We start from the raw sequence: 18928 nt of genomic DNA, 5'->3' as shown, positions 1-18928 counted from the left end.
ACCACGCCCGGCCTGGTAGGGAGATTCTTGAGCTGGGGCTGGAAGGTTGAGTAGAGCTGGTTTGGGAGTGGAGGTTTGAGAGCAGCCCAGGCAGAGGCTCATCAGGGTGCATGGGAAACATCCTCATTTCTCCCAAAAAATACTCCTCCTACCCACCATCTCTCATAGGCCCAGGGGCTCTGGATCCTCTGACACCATCTGAGGCCAGAGCCTAGCAAGTGTTCAGGCACCCATGCACTATTATTAAAGGGAACTCAGACCCGCTCTGATGGAAAAGGAGCCCAAAGCACTCCTGGAAACAGTCTCTACCTGGCTAAAGGATCCCCCAGCCTCCCTTTTGCCAGTCTGATTCTTCTGCTGGTCCAGGAAGCCCACCATGACCTGACCTACCATGCCAGGCCATCCCCCACCCGATCTCAGTCCATCTCTGCAGAGCGTCCCCTCCCTCCCCTTGCTGACTTCATCTGACTGAGCAACCTACCTCCCCTTCCTTCAGTATAGACAGCACTTACAATGCTGTGAGACAGTCACTCGTCTGCACAGCTTCCTCCACCAACAGGAGCTCCTTGAGGCAAGGCACAGTGTCTTCTGTGTCCCTGGAGCCAAGCGCACGGCTCAGCCCAGGTCACATGTCCAGTGAATGGCTGGCGTCTGAGTCTCCTGCACCTGTGGTCAGACTTTCCCCATGCCTGCCCTGGGCAGAGGCTCCTCTCCTCCAGGCCTTATTCAGTGTGATCCTGTACTTGAAGTGCCTTCTCATTTCATCACTGTCTTAAACATCAAAGTCCAGCCGTGGCCTCACCTCCTTTAAGAGCTGTGTGAACACCTTGATGCAGATGGCTTCTCATACATGCCTCATACAGGCTTGTAAGAGAGATAGTCCTGTGCCCATTTCACAGATGGGAAGCCGATCCAAAGACATTCAAGGACAAGTTTGAGGTCACACTGCTAAGTGGCAGAGCCAGGACTCAAACCCAGGTCATCTGACTCCAGGGCCTGTGCTCCCTACATCTCATTGGTTACTCAAGGCTCATCCTTGGATGAGAACCTGCAAGGGTTTTATGATCCTTTTCCCAGACACAGCTGAGGAATGAGCAGGAAGAGCTGCATTTGATAGGATGATTACTGACACTAAAAGTTAACGTTCAACTCTAGACAGTGGCTTTTCCTGGACAGTTGGTTCCTGCTCTCACCACTGACTGAAGCCAGTGCTGAAACCTCTCTGGGCTGGGCATTTACAGCTTTCTGTGTTACAGGTTACTAACTGCATCTCGAAAGGCTGGTTTTCCTCTTGGGAGGGGCTGACTTCACCGTTTAGGAGAATTGCAAGGCTACCAGGGCCCTGCCCATTGGGAAACGCCTCTCTATGACTCTATAAACGTCCAAGGTGGCCCCAAGGAGGACTTCTGCAGCACAGCTCCCTTCCCAGGACGTGAGAGTCTGCCTTCTCACCATGAGGCTTCTAATCCTTTCCAGCCTGCTCTGCATCCTGCTTCTCTGCTTCTCCGTCTTCTCCACAGAAGGTAGGCCAGCCCCCAGGGTGCAGGTCCCTGAGCAGGATTTCAGCATCTGGGAAGACTCTGATCAGGAATTGTTGGAAGGCAGGCCTTGGCAGGCAGTCCTGAGCCCTGGAAAGACGAGCTCTTGCTCCTGAACCTATAGGTTTGGGGTTCAGAACTGCCCGCAGGTGGCATGGGGGCTCCATTCACAGCCTCTGTACCCCCAAATACATACCCAGCCTAAGTAAAGTGGTGTATTCACCATGCAAACACATATACAAAACCTCTCAGCTAGATTATTGTGCTTAAGTCCTACCTATCTAGAATTTCTGGAGCCACTCTCTTGTACTTGTACTTGTATCATGCTTGGAGCAGAGTAAATTAGTGTTGGGCAAATAAATACATTAATTAGTAGACTATCTAAGTCTGAACATCCCAAAACCTCATGCACAGAAAATATCCATGAGCAGCTGGAATGAAGGTGTGTGTGGTGGAGAGGTGGGGTATGTTTACGCATGTTTAGAAGAAGGGGACACCATCTTTTTACCTCTATAAATATGAATATTTAGCTCTGTTGCCTTTCTTTCTTTCTTTCTTTCTTTCTTTCTTTCTTTCTTTCTTTCTTTCTTTCTTTCTTTCTTTCTTTTTTTTTTAGAGATGGAGTCTTGCTCTGTTGCCCAGGCTGGGGTGCAGTGGCGCGATCTCAGCTCACTGCAAGTTCTGCCTCCTGGGTTCATGCCATTCTCCTGCCTCAGCCTCCCAAGTAGCTGGGATTACGGGTGCCCACCACCAAGCCTGACTAATTTTTGTACTTTTAGTAGAGACGGGGTTTCACCATGTTGGCCAGGCTGGTCTTGAACTCCTGACCTCATGATCCACCCACCTCCGCCTCCCAAAGTGCTGGGATTACACGTGTGAGCCACCTCGCCTGGCTGCCTTTCTTGATTCAGTTAGCTGAGTGTTTCAATCCGTTTTTCTCTTGTCTTACCCTCTAGAGGCTGCCTACACTTGTTTTTTGTTTTAGTGGTTATGGTTATTTAAACTTTTTGGTGGGGGGAGCTGGAGCTATAGAAATATATAAGGAGAAGAAAAACGCTCATAATTCCATGATTCAAGAGTAGCCATGTTCAACATTTTGTTTATTTCCTTGCATGTAGAATTTTAAAAACTTAATTGATGTACCTCTGTATGTTCAAGGTTATATCTTTTTTATTTATCACTATATATATTGTTATAATCACCCAAAATACTTAGGATTGAAGATATTCTGGAAGCATTTACAACACAGTGTCAGCAGCAGCCATCTCTGAGTAGTGGGATTATAACAAGTGTTTGTTTTACAAAGTTTCTGCAATGAAAATGTGCCACATATATAACAAGGAAAACAGTGATTAGAATTCCTCATAAACACAGCCCATGACATGCAATTTATCAGACCTCTATTTTTGGACATGTTGGAGGTTGCCAGTGATACCCTAGTGACAATTAAATGAGGATAGATATCTTCCCCCATAAAGTTTCCTATCCGTTTAGAACTATCTGTGGCAGATTGTTGAAGTAGCATTAATTAACTGATATTTTCAGGTATAACTTGCTATCAAGTGAATGTACTATGATGAATTTACATGCTTAGACATTTAGATAGTTCACAATTGTGTGCTTTTCTTTTTTTTTTTTTTTTTTTTTTGAGACGGAGTCTTGCTCTGTCACCCAGGCTGGAGTGCAGTGGCGGGATCTCAGCTCACTGCAAGCTCCGCCTCCCGGGTTTACGCCGTTCTCCTGCCTCAGCCTCCCGAGTAGCTGGGACTACAGGCGCCCGCCACCTCGCCCGGCTAGTTTTTTTGTATTTTTTAGTAGAGACGGGGTTTCACCGTGTTAGCCGGGATCGTCTCTCGATCTCCTGGCCTCGTGATCCGCCCGTCTCGGCCTCCCAAAGTGCTGGGATTACAGGCTTGAGCCACCGCGCCCGGCGTGCTTTTCTTTTTTTGAAGCAAGATCTTACTCTGTTGTCCAGGTCGGAGTGCAGTGGCATGACCATGGCTCAATGCAGTCTTGACTTCCAGGGCTCGAGCGATCCTCCCACCTCAGCTTTTCCAGTAACTGGGAAAACAGGTGTGCACCACAATGCCCTGCTAATTTTTAAAATTTTTTGTAGAGACAAGGTCTCTCTATGTTGCCCAGGCTGCTCTTGAACTTCTGGACTCAAGCCATCCTCCCACCTTGGCCTCCCAGGGTGCTAGGATTACAGGCATGAGCCACCACACTCAGCCTACTTTGCACATTTGAATTATGTGGTAAAAGGTATATGTGTACATAAAATATGTCCTTTATTCAGGCTTATTTTCTTCTTTCTTTCTTTTTTTTTTTGAGACGAAGTTTTTGCTCTTGTTGCCCAGGCTGGGGTTTAATGGCATAATCTTGACTCATCACAACCTCTGCCTCCCAGGTTCAAACGATTGTCCTGCCTCAGCCTCCCGAGTAGCTGGGATTACAGAAGTGTGCCATCATGCCAGGCTAATTTTGTATTTTTAGTAGAGATGGGGTTTCTTGTTGGTCAGGCTGGTCTCGAACACCCAACTTCAAGTGATCCGCCCGCCTCAGCCTCCCAAAGTGCTAGGATTACAGGAATGAGCCACCACACCCGGCTCAGGCATATTTTCTTAGACTAGATTGCCAAGGGGAGAATTATTATGTCAAAGAAACTACTTATTGGACAGAAACCTGAGAAGGATGTGTTTTGGGGCCATTGTGTCTCTCAACACTGTTATTTCTGAAAAGTAAACCACAACAAGGCCCACCCTTTCCCTGGGACCTCTCATAGCCTGGCTTATCCTGAGTTTCTCTGGATAAATATTCCTGAGCCCTGTGCCTCGGAAGGGGAAGCTCACGCACTCACAGACAAGCCTGCTAAGGACAGTCTCTCTTCCTTTGTGTCCACCTTCAGGAAAGAGGCGTCATGCCAAGCCCTGGCCAGGCAAGAGAGCCAGGCTCTGCTGCCACAGAGTCCCTAGCCCCAACTTGACAAACCCGAAAGGTAAGTACCCGCACGTCGTCCAGACTGTGGGGGAGAAGTTCTGTAGTGGCCGTGGGACCAGCCACACGTGCTGATCAGCCCCCACCCATGGCTAGCATCAGGCTCTGGCTGGGAGGACATCTTTGTTTTGTTGATTAATTTGATAACTCCCCCTAAAAAGTCAACAAATTAATCATTTTAAACTGAATACATTCTACCATGGAAAGAAAGCAGGGTGCAATTAGAAAACGTTGTGTGGAAACACCCTTACTTTAGGTGGGAGGTGTCTGAGGAGGTGACATTTATGAGACCTGAGCAAAGGCCAGGAGCCTGGCTGAGGACTGTGGAGGTAGGGGATGCAGGCAGAGGAGGCAGCAAGGGTGAAGGGCAAGAGGCGGGTATGGAAGACAGAGGGCAACAGAGCTTGTGAGGTGCTCCCAGAAGCTAAGGACCAAGGCTGTCTGTGGACCCTGTGGACCTGAGGCTCAGACCAGCATGCAGGTCACCAGCAGGGCAGTGGGCGTGAGGGTCCAGAGAGCCACAGCTTGGCAGGAGGTAAGGCAGTCCCAGAGATGCCAGCAGGCAGCATCCAGGCTGCATGACCAGGGTGAGGCCCAGAAGAGCAAGGCTGTCCTCTCTCTGAGCCTGGGGGCACTGGGAGGCCTGTGGCGGACAGGCCCAAGCCCAGGAGGGCTGTGGGCACCCAGTTCCCTGCACAGGGGCTCCAGGCCAGGGCAGGCATTCACTGGAGTTGCCCAGCCTAGGTGGAAGAGCCAGGCTGCTGGAGCGTGTGTGGGACAGGCAGATCTCCAAGGGGAGGCTGTGGAGCCTGAGTCAGACAGCCTGACACCAACCTGGGGCTCCTGCCTGGACTCTGCAGCCCCAGTGCCCTCTCTCAGGAGGCTGAGGAGGTCCCAGCTCCACTTGCTTCTCTGGGACCATGGCCCGTGGGGTCCAAGACCAGCGCCGGAGCCTCCATGCCTTTCCCAGCTACCAAGGGGATGCTCAGCTGTGATGCAGGGGAAGGACAGAGGGAAGAAGCAAGACAGGAGCAGCCGCAGACCTTCTTCCGGAGATGTTGACATCCTCTTCTTCCAAACTGGAATCACACCCAGCTGGCCAGGGTAAAAATAACCAGCTCTCACACACCTCTTGCTGAACCAGTGCGAGGTGCTAGCCCAGGAAGGATGCAGGGTGAACGCAGGCTGTGGCTCTGCTCCCCCAGTCCCCTGGTTCTGTGAAAGAAGGTAAAAACCTTCCAGAGAGAGGTGAAGGTGAACCCCAAGAGCTCACACACCCTACCCCTCCTCTTCCCCTCTCTTGCACCACTGCTCAGAGGCAGGAAGTTGAGGGAGTGTGTGAGCTCCCACCACGCACACACACACAACAAACCCAAACACACAAACACAAATACCTACACACATAAGTAGATACACACCACACAACCACACACACACACACAAATACATGTGCACACAGACTCACACCATTCACTACAGATGCACAGACACATACACACTACACAACTACACATAGACACACAGCATATACACACAATACACAGTATAGTGATAGACACACACAGCACAAACACACACCACACAACTACACACACAGACACATACTACATGCACTCTACACACACACACCAGTCACTATACATACAGACACACGGACACATACACACTACACAACTACACACACAGACACACACTATACACACAAACACACTACATGCATATGCACACTGCACAATCATACACATATAGACACATGCACACAGCACACACACGTATACCACACAGACACATACACAAATACGTCTACACACAAACACAAACACATACCACACAACTATACACACAAACACACATAAATACACACAAATACGTAACACTACACAACTATACACACAGACACACACACAAATACATTCACACACAGACACACACCACACTACACACACAGACACTACACACAGACACACAATCACACACACACGCTACACAACTACACACACTACACTCCTATGCTACACACAGCACACACACACTACACACACAGATGGACAGATATACACCCAAGCACACACAGTGCACAGGAGACGTGGCCAGGTTAACTCCTGCGCAAGTACACATGCATCCATTTTCTCAATTTTGTTACTTCGGGAGAATAAGTCTAGGTGTGTGGCTCCTGTGCTGAGACTGGATTTCTTTTTGTGTGTATGTTTTTAAAATTCCATTGTAGAAATATATGAACAACTTAGAACAAGAAGAGCAAAACAAACATATGTATGGGGTCCTTGTCATGTGATCTCATTTAAATCCTTGAGACCACCGTGGGGAGGTCTTGTCACCATTGTATAGATTGGGAAACCGAGACTGAGAAAGAAACTGAGGCAGAGCCAGAAACCAAGATCTTTCCACTACAACAAACTTCTTCCCCTGTAGACAGAAAGTTTCCTGCAGCCTGTGTATGAAGACATGCACGCGCAGGCCAGACGGCTGACTTCCCAGAAGGAAACAGCCCTTCTGGGCTGGGATCTCAGCTCCACCGCCCGCTGGCTGTGTGCCCTGGAGCAAGTCACCCATCACTGCTAAGCCTCAGTCTCCCTCTCTGTGAAGAGGGAGTGATAATAGAATCTCCTTCACTGGACCATGATGAGCAGTCAGTGGGGTCATGGCTATATAGGACTTGGCATCAAGCCCGCCACATAGTGCCCTGTAAACATGTCCTGCTGTTGCTATGGAGACAGACCCAGCCCTGCCAGGGCTGCTGGCACAGGAGATGAGCAATTCCAACACTGACAACCAAAGCCTGCACGTTCTTGTCCAGGCTTGGTGGTTGCACCTTGTGTCTTATGGACTGATGCTGGGGTTCAACAAGGAGGGAGAAGATGAGTCAGTGTTCGCAGGGTGTTGTGTAAGCAACAGCAGGATTGCTGAGTGTGCCAGGCTCCAGAAATCTGGCCTCGTGTGCTCCAGTTCACTGATGTATGACAAAGCCCATGCGTCTGTCTGTAGAAACACAAATTAACTCAGGGTTGCCTGGAGGATGTTCCTGAGCCAACAGCAGCAGCTATGACACACACATTTGCTAAATACTGACTACTCCTCATTCTGTGGTGTCTTTCTTGAACACTGCTTTATATCTCAGCACCGTGGTAGGTCCATGGGGATGACAATATGTGGAAGGCCCAGGACTCTGGGTCAATGTGACAAAACCATCTTTGAAAATCAACATGCTAAATGGCTGATTTGCTGAATGAAGGGGTGACCTGCCCCTCCACACCTGTGGGCGTTTCTCGTTAGGTGGAACGAGAGATTTGAGAAAAGAAATGAGACACAGAGACAAAGTATAGAGAAAGAAAAAGTGGGCCCAGGGGACCGGCGCTCAGCATACAGAGGACCCACGCCGGCACCAGTCTCTGAGTTCCCTTAGTATTTATTGATAATTATCTTTACCATCTTAAAGAAAAGGAACTGGCAGGATAATAGGATCATTATAGGGAGAAAGTCAGCAGTAAGACATATGAATAAAGTTCTCTGTGACATGAATAAGATTACGGAAAAGTGCTGTGCCTTGATATGCATATGCAAACATCTCCATAAACCTTTTTAGTGCATAAAGAGCAGCATTGCGCTAGCAAGTCCCGCCTTTCGCCCTAAGGCGGTTTTCTCCCATCTCAGTAAACAGAACATACAATCGGGTTTTACATCGACATGTTCCATTGCCCAGGGACGGGCAGGAGACAGATGCTTTTCTCTATCTCAATTGCCAACAACCGCCAAGAGGCCTTCTTTCCTATTGTACTAGTTCTCCTCAGCACAGACCCTTCACGGGTGTCAGGCTGGGGGACGATTAGGTCTTTCTCTTCCCACGAGGCCATATTTCAGACTATCACATGGGGAGAAACCTTGGACAATACCTAGCTTTCCTAGGCAGAGATCCCTGCGACCTTTGGCAGTGTACGTGTCCCTGGGTACTTGAGATTAAGAGAATGGTGATGACTTTTAACCAGCAAGCTGCCTTCAGGCACTTGTTTAACAAGGCACATCCTGCACAGCCCAAAATCCTTTAAACCTTGAGTCACCACAGCACATGTCTCTTGCAAGGACAAGGTTGGGGGTAGGGTCACAGATTAACAGCATCTCAAATGCAGAACAAAATGGAGTCTCTTATGTCTACTTCTTTCTATACAGACACAGTAACAGTCTGATCTTTCTTTTCCCCACAGCTGAATTTATTACATTTACCAATTTACTTTAAAAATACTTTTTAAAAAGCATTTAGAAAATTTATAGCAATCTGTAGAGCAGCTAGTCTTTTTGTTGTTGTTTTTTAAGAAGCAGGATCTTGCTCAGTCACCCAGGCTGGAGTGCAGTGGCACAATCATAGCTCACTGCAGCCTCAAATTCCTGGGCTCCAGTGATCCTCCCTCTTCAGCCTCCCCAGTAGCTGGGACTACAGATGCATGCCATCTCACTCAGCTAACTTTTCTATTTTTGTAGAGACAGCGTCTTACTATGCTGCCCAGGCTAGTCTCGAACTCCTGGCTTCAAGCAACCCTCCTGCCTTGGCCTCCCAAAGTGTTTAAAGTACTGGGATTACAGGCGTGAGCCACTGCATCTGGCCCGGTTTTTTTTAAAGGAAGTTTCAATGTGCTGACTCTGTTGGCTCTTTACGGGCATTAAGCACTAGCCCCAAGCCCAGGGGCTGCTTAGGCTTAAGCTGGGGTCAGAATGATGGCTGTGAAGGCCCCACCAGCCAGGAAGTGCTATGGTCCTGAAGCCTCAGTCAGGCCACCTTCCTTCTATGCATCCTGGGCCCACTGTGAGGAAGCTATTTGGGAAGACTGGGAGGTCCTGAGGGAAGCCTGGAGCCTGAGAGGCTGCCTAGGTCCTGAGAGCTCCATGCCACCTCCCTGTTTTTGAAACCCAGCAAAATGGCTGAGCCCATAGTGGGAGACTCAGGCTGGAAGGGGCACAGCGAGGTTCCTCCCGCACCATAGGGTTGTCTCTGCCTTCAGGAAGGGGCTCGGACTGCATGGACAAATGTTACCCATTGAGGACATGAGGTTTTCAGCAACAATGATACCAGGATGGACATGAGTGCCCAGAAAATAGACCCTTGAAAGGAGGAGGTGAAGAGGACTGGCAGCCCATCCTGCCCAGTGGCTCCATCAGAGGGGCCTCAGACCCGTGGTCTTGCTCCTCGTGATTATATCTGTTAGCCATAGCTGCAGAACAACCCACTCCCAATTTTAGTGACCCAAAGCAGTATTTATTATTTTCCATGAGTCTACAGGTCAGCTGGGTATTTCTTCTAGTCTTGGCTGGACTCATTCTTCTAAGATTTGGATAGGCAGCTCTACTGATCTTGGCTGGGTCTCTCATATTTTTGGTGTCTGTGAGTGTAGAATGGTCTTGGTTGGAACAGCTAGCCTCTCCTCCGTGTGGTCTTCCACGCTCCCTGCAGGCGAGCCCAGAGTGTTCACATGGTGTCTGCCAAGTTCCACTTATATAAATGGAAACACGTCAGGCCTCTTGAGATATGGGCTCTGAACTTCCCGCCTTCATCTCTACCACATTCACTCTGGCCAAAGCAAGTTTCAAGGCCAGTCCAGATTTTAGGAGCAGGTAAATAGACTCCATATCATGATGGGAGAAACTGCAAAGGAGAGATGGAGAATTGCAACCATATTTGCAACCAGTCAACCACAAAATTTATTGTAAGAGCCAGAGAAGATAGTCTTGGGATCTGAGGCGAGGAAAGGAGGTGGAGGAGGATCAGGGGTCAGGAAATCATGTGTCTCCACCAGAAACGCTGGTGGAAAATGCTCATGAAATGATATTAATGGAAAAGAGTAAGTTATGCTATATATTACTAAGATTATCACTCTGGGAAGAGCAAAGCATTTACCAATAGAAAAAAAAAACAGAAAAACACACCAATATTATCACTTATTTGTGGTTAAGACATGAGTGGATGGATGAATTATAATTAAATGTATTTCTTTGTATAGCTAGTGCTTATATAGCAATTACTAGGTGTGGCACTTACATCCGCTAACTCATTTGATCCTTACAATAATCCTAAAAGTTAGACACTATTACTCTTGTCACTTCTACAAATGAGGGACCAAAGCACAGAAAGACTAAGTAACCTGTTGCAGGTCCCACAGCCAGTAAGTAAGTGATAGATCCAGGTTTTGAATTCAAATAATCTGGCTCTCTTCAGATTTCATGATCTTAATTACCACACCACATTGCATATAGTAATAATCTGAAAACAGAAGGAGAAAAAAGTAATCTCATGGTCATAACTTAGTAACCCTTCTCATTCATTTGTGTGTCCTTTGCTTTCCGTACAAACATGTTTACCTGGTTTTATTTTTTATTAATTATATCTCATTTTTTCATTTTTCAATTTAAGTCTGCAGCGTTTTTCTTCTTGTTGCTACGCGGTGGTCATAACCACAGGGTTCTGTCCCCATAAACATTTCCATCATCATGAATTATCATTAATTTTTTATTTTATTATCTATTTATTTATTGAGACAAGGTTTCACTTTGTCACCCAGGCTGGAATGCAGTGGCTTAATCATGGCTCACCACAGCTTCGACCTCCCAGGCTCAGGTGATCCTTCCACCTCAGCCTCCTGAGTAGCTAAGACCACAGGTGTGCACCCATGCCCGGCAAATTTTTGTATTTTTGGTAGAGATGGTGTTTCATCATGTTGTGCAGGCTGTTCTTGAACCCCAGGGCTTAAGTGATCCGCCCGTCTCAGCCTCCTGAAGTGCTAGGATTACCAGTGTGAGCCACTGCGCCTGGTCAAATTATCATTACTAATGAACAAGTTCTCTATTATAGGATATTCAGATTGTTTCCAAGCATTTTTTTTTTCTGCAATTAAAAACAAAACTATGGGCCAGGCATGGTGGCTCACACCTGTAATCCCAGTACTTTGGGAGGCTGAGGCAGGAGGACAACTTGAGGCCAGGAGTTCGTGACTAGGCTAGGCAACATAACGAGACTCCTATCTCTCTTAATAAAAAAACAAAAAAACAAAAAACAAAAAAAAAAAAACCTATAAAGAATAGTTTAATGCATGCAGCTTTTTCTTTCTTGTGGATGATTCTTCCCATAAATGGGACTGGTTTGTCAAAAGATGCAAATGTAGTTTTGGGACACATTGCCTGGCATGTGCCATCTGGAAGGAGACAGCCAGGGGGCCCAAGGGTACACATCCATGTGCAGACCCTCCTACCAGAGTCATTAGACACAGGCCTCCCAGACCCCAGGCTCTTAGGTGGGCTCCACTTAGGATCAGCCACCTTCTCTTCATCTTCTACCAATCAATTAGATTCCCTTTGATGGGACTGAAATAACCTGGGCTGGTCATGTTTGCCATGAAAAGCCACTCCTAGGCCTCTAGGGAAAAGGATAAGATCTAATTCTTGCTTTGATTTTTTTTTAAATGTGTTTGAAAATGCATCTTAATTGTGTTTTCCTCTCTCTCCCCCCAACCTGGCCCTGACCTTGCCACCTTCCTGTCCTTGTCCCTCTTGTCTACTCATTGCTCCTCCCAGGACATCATGTGAGACTCTGCAAACCATGCAAGCTTGAGCCAGAGCCCCTCCCTTGGGTGGTGCCTGGGGCACTCCCACAGGTGTAGCACTCCCAAAGCAAGACTCCAGACAGCGGAGACCCTCACACCTGGCACCTGAGGTACCCAGCAGCCTCCTGTCTCCCCTTTCAGCCTTCACAACAGTGAGCTACAATGTTGGAGGACTTCATCTTGGGCTGCAAGGACCCTGGGAAAGTTCAAGAACTGCATGTCCTTGTCTCAATTGTGCCATCAACTTTCAGAGCTATCATGAGCCAACCTCAGCCACAGGGCCTCAGTCGCCACCACGTGGGTCTGTCCAGTGCAAACAGCCGAGCATTCCACCATGACTGGTCACAGCTACACATCCAGAGACCATCAATCCTGCTAGGGTGCAGTGTAGCAAGCACCCAAGGGTGGCTGACTAAGACTGCAGAGTCTCCTCCATCTTCAGGTCCATTCAGCCTCCTGGCATTTAACCACCAGCATCCAGTGACCCCCCAAGGAATCCCCTCCTAGCCTCCTTACATGAGTCTGCTGGAAAGAACACCCAAACAAACAAGTAATAAATAAATCAATCAACTCAATGCAGACACATCCTTGTTTGACAAGGTCAGTGATAGAGCCTGAGGCACAACTTTCTGCTAGAACAAACCTGTCCCTAAAGCCTTCCCTGCAGGCCACTCTTGGCCACAACACAATGTAACTATGTGAGGAGCAGGGACAGAGTCCCTGGGTCTGGCACATCAGGGCTTGAAGCCCTGCCCTGCTAAGGGTGTTTTGTGTGAGCTGAGCATGTTGGGTCTTTTCTAGAAAACTGAGATTACAGGACCTACTCAGAGGGCAAATAGCCAGGTGTGAAGTGCCCGCAAAGGGCCTGGCACACCGAGGGACTTGGTTCAGGGAAATCCTTGCCTCTCCTTCCCCATCCTGGGGGAGGGTGTTTATGCCCACGGTGAACACAGCACTGCAGGGCTGAGGCTCAGAGAGCACAGATGGCTCAGGTCTGAGCAGCTTATCTCTCAACAAAGCTCCCTTCTAATCCGATTCTCACAGCAAGGTTGGAAGCCCCATCACTGCACCCTCCACAGCCGCGTAGGAGAATGCCAGGCCCCCTCTGGGCTGATGGGCAGAGGTTCCCTGGCCCAGGGCTCTGGGGACAGTGGTACCCAGGGCAAGTCAGAGTCTGTCTTGTCACAGGCCAGACTTTTCACATCCCTTCCGTATGTTCCACTCTCAGGCTCACTCATTCACTCACTCGTTCCCAGGCTCTGCAGTGCTGTGTTCACCACGGGCATAAACACCCCTTCAGGTGGAGCAGGGGAGGCGGGGACTTCCCTGAACCCAGCCCCTCTGTGCTCCAGGCCCTTTGCTGCACTTCACACCTGCCTACTTGCCCTCTGAGCAGGTCCTCTAATCTCCATGTTCATCTATCCCGGGGTAGTAATTGTCAGGCCCTGAGCTGGGTTCTGAGGCTCGGAGATGAACAAATATGGTCCCTGATGTCTGAGAGGCAATCATTTGTTCCACAAAGTTGTGGGCACTCAGGTAAGAACAGAGGGCTGGGACTGTAGGAGAAGGAGTGGAAGATGAGAGGGAATGCAAAGACTGCTCAAACTTAGCAGAGGCCAGCCAGAGAAGGGGCGCAGGGTGTGTGTGTGTGTGTGTGTGTGTGTGTGTGTGGTGCGCAGAGGGGTGTGGAGGACGTGGGAGGTGTAGGGGGGTTTGTGTGGTGTATGTGGTGAATGGTGTGTGTGTATGGTGTGCAATGTGTGTGCGTGATGTGTATGTGAGGGTATAGGATGTGTATATGTGATGTGTGTGTCATGTGTGCTGTGTGTGTGACAGTATGGACTTTGTGGTGTGTGTGCAATATGTATGTCTCTAGCGTGTGTGTAGTTTATACAGTGTGTGTGATGTGTGTTGTGGATGTGTGGTAGATGGTGGATGTGTGGTTTGCAGTATGTATGGTATGTGTGCATGTGGCATGTGTAATGTGTGGTGTGTGGTGTATGTGTGTAATATGTTGTGTGTTGTGTGTGGTGTGTGTGATATGTGGTGTATGGTTGTATGTGTGGTGTGTGTGATGTGTATGATGTGTGGTGTGTGTGATGCATTTGTATGGTGTGTGGTTTGTGTGTGGGTTATTTGTGTGTGTATGGTGTGTGGTGTTTGTGTGATGCATGTGTGTGTTGGGGCATGTGGTTTGTGTGTGTGTGTGGTGTATGTGTGCTGTATGGTGGATATGTGGTTTGTGGATATCGTTTGTGGTATGTATGGTGTGTGTGTGGCATGTGTGATGTGTGGTGTGTGTGGTGTATGTGTGTAACGTGTGTGGTGTGTTGTGTGCGTTGTGTGTGATGCAGTGTGTGAATGTGGTGTGTGGTTGTGTGTGATGCATTTGTGTGGTGTGTTTGTGTCTGTGGTGTCTGTGTGATTGTGTGTGTGTGTGTGTGTTGGAGTGTGTGGTGAGGGGTGTGTGTGTGTGGTGTGTATGTATGTGTGTGTTGGGGTGAAGTAAGGATGTAGCAAGGGCCAGGCAGGAAGCATGAGTGTTGAAGGAGAAGTCAGCAACTGGACAGCAGCATCAGGACAAAAGGGAAGCAGAGGGTTCAGCCGGGACCTAGGGAAGGGCCTGGAAAGTTCTCAGTGTTTGGGGTTTATCTTAAGAGCAATGAAAAACCAGAGATTCAGTAAGCAGGAGAGAATGCCATGAGAGAGGGCCATTAAGAGACAGAAGGAAGGGAGCTGAGGCAGGAGTGGCAAGTGTGGCACCAAGGGCCAAGGCTAGGGTGTTCAGAACAGCAGTGGAGAGGCTTTGGAGACGTGTTAGCTGCGGGGCTAACAGGTCCACACTGGGAACTCCGTGCTGTGTCAGACCCTCACCAGGAGCTCCTTTGGCAAGGTGGATCACCTAGCAGCGATGCAAGAGCTGGCCATTTCTGTGTCCTTCTCTCCCTTCTCTCTTCTCCACCCCAAGCCCAAAAAGTAAAGAAAAAACCTACAGACAAAAAAATTAAACATGTGTGCTGGAGAGTCAACCAAAAGGAAGACTCAAAGGCCGTGTTCCCCACTGATGAGCTGACCTCCTTCTGGGAACCATGGAGAGGAAGGGGAGCAAGAGTTCTAGAAGCCTCAGCCTCTGTGAGGGGTGCAGGTGAGGAAGACCAGATATTTAATACACGCGAATAAAAGGAAGACACAGCCTGGCCTGTGGGAAAGAAGGAGCACCTTCTCTGAGGGCCAGGATTGCAGGGTCACGGCTGTGAGCCACTCACAGTGAAATGGTGCTGCAAAGAGGCTGGCCTTGGGCCATATGAGCTGTATGAGCAGCGACTCCAAGACCCCAAGAGGCCCTCAAGGGACACCAGCCCCTCAAAACAGCCTAGGTCAAAGGTGAGAACATAAAAGGAGCAGAGGACCCTGCACCTGCTCCACCCCAGCCTGTCCTATCTGCCCTTCTGAGGAGGGACGGAAAGCCTGTGATGGGTTCCCAGGCCAACAGAGATGCTCATGCAGAGCTAGAGGGCCGTGGCTCCTTGGGAGCAGGTGCTGCTTCCCTCAGAGATGCCAAAAACTTTCCTTCCCACTCTCACTGACCACCTTCAAAATTTGCAACATGCAGCCAGGCGCGGTGGCTCACGCCTGTAATCCCAGCACTTTGGGAGGCCGAGGTGGGCAGATCATGAGGTCAGGAGATAAAGACCATCCTGGCTAACACGGTGAAACCCTGTCTCTACTTAAAATACAAAAAATTAGCCGGGCGTGGTGGCAGGTGCCTGTAGTCCCAGCTACTCAGGGGGAGGCTGAGGCAAGAGAATGGCAGGAACCTGGGAGGCGGAGCTTGCAGTGAGCCGAGATCACACCACTGCACTCCCTTCTGGGTGACAAAGCGAGACTCCGGCTCAAAAAAAAAAAAAACTTGCAACATACACTTTTAAACTTTCTCAGCAACTGCTTGAACCCGGGAGGCGGAGGTTGCAGTGAGCTGAGATCACACTGTTGCACTCCAGCCTGGGCAACAGAGCAAGACTCCTTCTCAAAATAAATAAATAAGTAACTTTCTCAGCAGTGGAAGAATTTTGCTCTAAAAGGGAGGTTGAGACTAAAGGTAAACTCTTGTGAATAACATTTTTTCCAGCTTGGAGAGAAAACCCAAACATCTGGAAGTGGCTTTAAAATAATAAAACTGGAATTCTTATGTTGCCCTGGTTGACTCTTGAAGAATCTAGACCAGTTTGCAGGTTACAGTACCACCAATAGAGGAAGTGTACAGTCTCCATGGCAACTGAAGGGGTCCATATTCCCTGAAAGGGTGGGACACCACTGTAATTGATAGAGCATGAGCTTCAAAATCAGATTTGGGCTCATATGATGATATGATGGCTCTGTCATACACCCACTTTGTGACATTGGGGAGGTCAGATGACCTCTCAGAGTTTCTCCCCATCTGTAAAATGAGGCTAAAACTGTCTATCGCACCTCCCAGCTCATCTCTGGGCAAATAGCCAATGGTAAACCACCTTCTGGAGCCCTGCAGGGGCCATACCCTGGCCAGTTAATGCTCACACAGTGACTCCCCTTACCGACTCTGCGGCATTTTCCCTGCTTTGGGAGCATAGGTGTGTCCAGGGCTCAAGTCTGGTCTCCCCAGCCATGGCTGGACCTTGCCCATTTACTAGGAGCCTGGTAACATGTAGGTGGCTCTAGAAGCAATGAGCAGACTCATGCTATCAACAGCTCCATCTCAGGAAGAGGTCTTTGGCACTCATCTGCTCTTTAACCTCAGTTAAACTACACTGTCCCTCAGGACATGCAAAGTTCAACCAGAATGTGGGGGACGGTGTCAAATTATAAAATGTCCACTCTGAGAAGTCCCTTTCCACATTAAATGCAAGAATCTCAACTCAATGTTTAAATATGCTGTGAATGTAAACATTTATATATGTGCCATAGTCTCCACCACTCCCTATTGCCTTTCACCCAGCCATTTCACACATTTCCATTTCCTGCCTGGTTCAGCAGGGATTTTCAGTGTATACCCCTGGTTGCTCCACTCTGCCAATTTATGGATGGATGGATAAGGAGCATGACAAAGGTCACGACCAGGAACCAACGCTTATGACATTGTCAGATGTCTCTTCATTCATTCATTCATTCATTCATTCATTCATTCAATGTTCCTCTATTTGGCCGGGCACAGTGGCTCACCCCTTTAATCCCAGCACTTTGGGAGGCTGAGGTGGGCGGATCATCTGAGGTCAGGAGTTCAAGACCAGCCTGGCCAGCATGGCGAAACCCCATCTCTACTAAAAATACAAAAAAATTAGCCACGCCTGGTGGCGCACAGTTACTCGGGAGGAAGAGGTATGAGAATCACTTGAACTTGGGAGGCGGAGGTTGCAGTGAGCAGAGATCATGTCACTGCACTCCTGCCTGGGTGCAGAGCCAGACCTCGTCTCAAAAAAAAAAAAAAAAATCTATCTATCAATCAATCATCTATCTATCTATCTATCTATCTATCTATCTATCTATCTATCTATCTATCTATTCCTCTATTCATTCAGCCAGTCAATAATAAAATAATTACCCATTGAGGACCTACTTTGTGCCAGACCCTATGCTAATGCTGAAACACACTATGAATGAAACACAGCCTCTTCCCTGGTGCACAGCCTTCTAGGGGAGACACACAAGCAGACTGCACAAAATACTTTTTCTGTTTTTTTTTTAAGACAAGGTCTTACTGCACTCACTCTGGAGTGTAGTGGTGCAATCATGGCTCACTGCAGCCTCAACCTCTCAGGTTCAAGCAGTCCTCTCATCAGCCTCCCGAGTAACTGGGACTACAGGTGTATGCCATCACACCCAGCTAATTTTTTTTTTTTTTTTGGTAGAGACAGGTTTTCATGGTGTTGCCCAGGCTGGTCTTAAACTCCTGGGCTCAAGTGATCTGCCCACCTCGGCCTTCTAAAGTGTTGGGATTACAGGCGTGAGCCACTGAGTCAGGCCTACTAAAGTCTTTTAAAGGCTCTGTTGAGGTTCCAAATAAGGAGCAGTTCTGCTTGGAGGCAGAGGTATGCTGGGAAAAAGAACCTTCTGGAAAGAGAGAGATCTTTCAATGTGTTCCTCTACTCAGGCTCAGTCATGTGGCAGGCTGAGAAAGCACAGGAGACTACTGTAGGATGGAAACAGGCAAAGTCAGGGTTAGAGGAGGCTCTGCCCACCCATGTGAATGCCCATATAAGCCAGGAGTCACAGTCAGTGGGCAAAATGGTTACTGGAGCCACTAACCTATTAGATGGGTGTAAGGAAACAGGTGGCACCACAGAGTCCCTCAGTTAAAGAGATAGGCAAGGTCTCAGACAGATAGGAAAGGGACCCCATCTTCATGTCAGAGGAAACTGAGGCAGCCACTCTACACCTGGCCTGGGTACAGCAAGGGGGCAGGGGAAGTCACATGTCACAGTAGATGGGTATCCAACCTCCCCAGGCACACTGAGCCCACAGCTGAGCTAGTAACATCAGAGCACACTGCTGTGGGGCGGGACTCTCAATTTCCAGCCAGGGGAGGACATCTTGGCCCAGACCTGCAGAGGAGAGTCTTCAGGACCTCACCTGGACTGGGACAGTACCTGACGGAATTGTATCCAGAGACAGTATGTCCAGTACACAGTTGACACATCCAGGCCTACTCAGAAACCCTGACCCTATTCCGTCAAGCTCAGTACCAAACTCTGCCTTGGGCCAGGACTTCCTTATCATGAGCAATCACTTTGTTGAAACTTTGGACAGAGCAGCTCAGGA

General features: G+C 48.6%; 2 protein-coding genes across 3 annotated transcripts in view; both read left to right on the top strand.

Annotated features, from left to right (window-relative positions):
• RGR (retinal G protein coupled receptor) overlaps positions 1-18928 on the top strand; it is a 280087-nt gene that overhangs the window by 190153 nt on the left and 71006 nt on the right. The gene's annotated exons all lie outside the window — the stretch shown is intronic.
• Positions 1236-12708, top strand: GPR15LG (G protein-coupled receptor 15 ligand). 2 transcript variants are annotated; one of them, XM_077946448.1, is made up of 4 exons: positions 1236-1523; positions 4444-4533; positions 5393-5636; positions 12105-12708. In XM_077946448.1, exons 1-4 carry the CDS (start codon positions 1454-1456, stop codon positions 12139-12141), a joined length of 441 nt encoding a protein of 146 aa, XP_077802574.1. In that variant the 5' UTR covers positions 1236-1453; the 3' UTR covers positions 12142-12708. The 2 variants fall into 2 exon arrangements, with proteins under 2 accessions (XP_077802574.1, XP_015002598.2); XM_015147112.3 differs by lacking the exon at positions 5393-5636 and having other exon boundaries at positions 1364-1523.

The sequence above is a fragment of the Macaca mulatta genome, chromosome 9 (genome assembly GCF_049350105.2).
Source record: "Macaca mulatta isolate MMU2019108-1 chromosome 9, T2T-MMU8v2.0, whole genome shotgun sequence".
Lineage (NCBI taxonomy): Eukaryota > Metazoa > Chordata > Mammalia > Primates > Cercopithecidae > Macaca > Macaca mulatta.
This window is presented reverse-complemented; position numbering and strand designations above follow the sequence as displayed.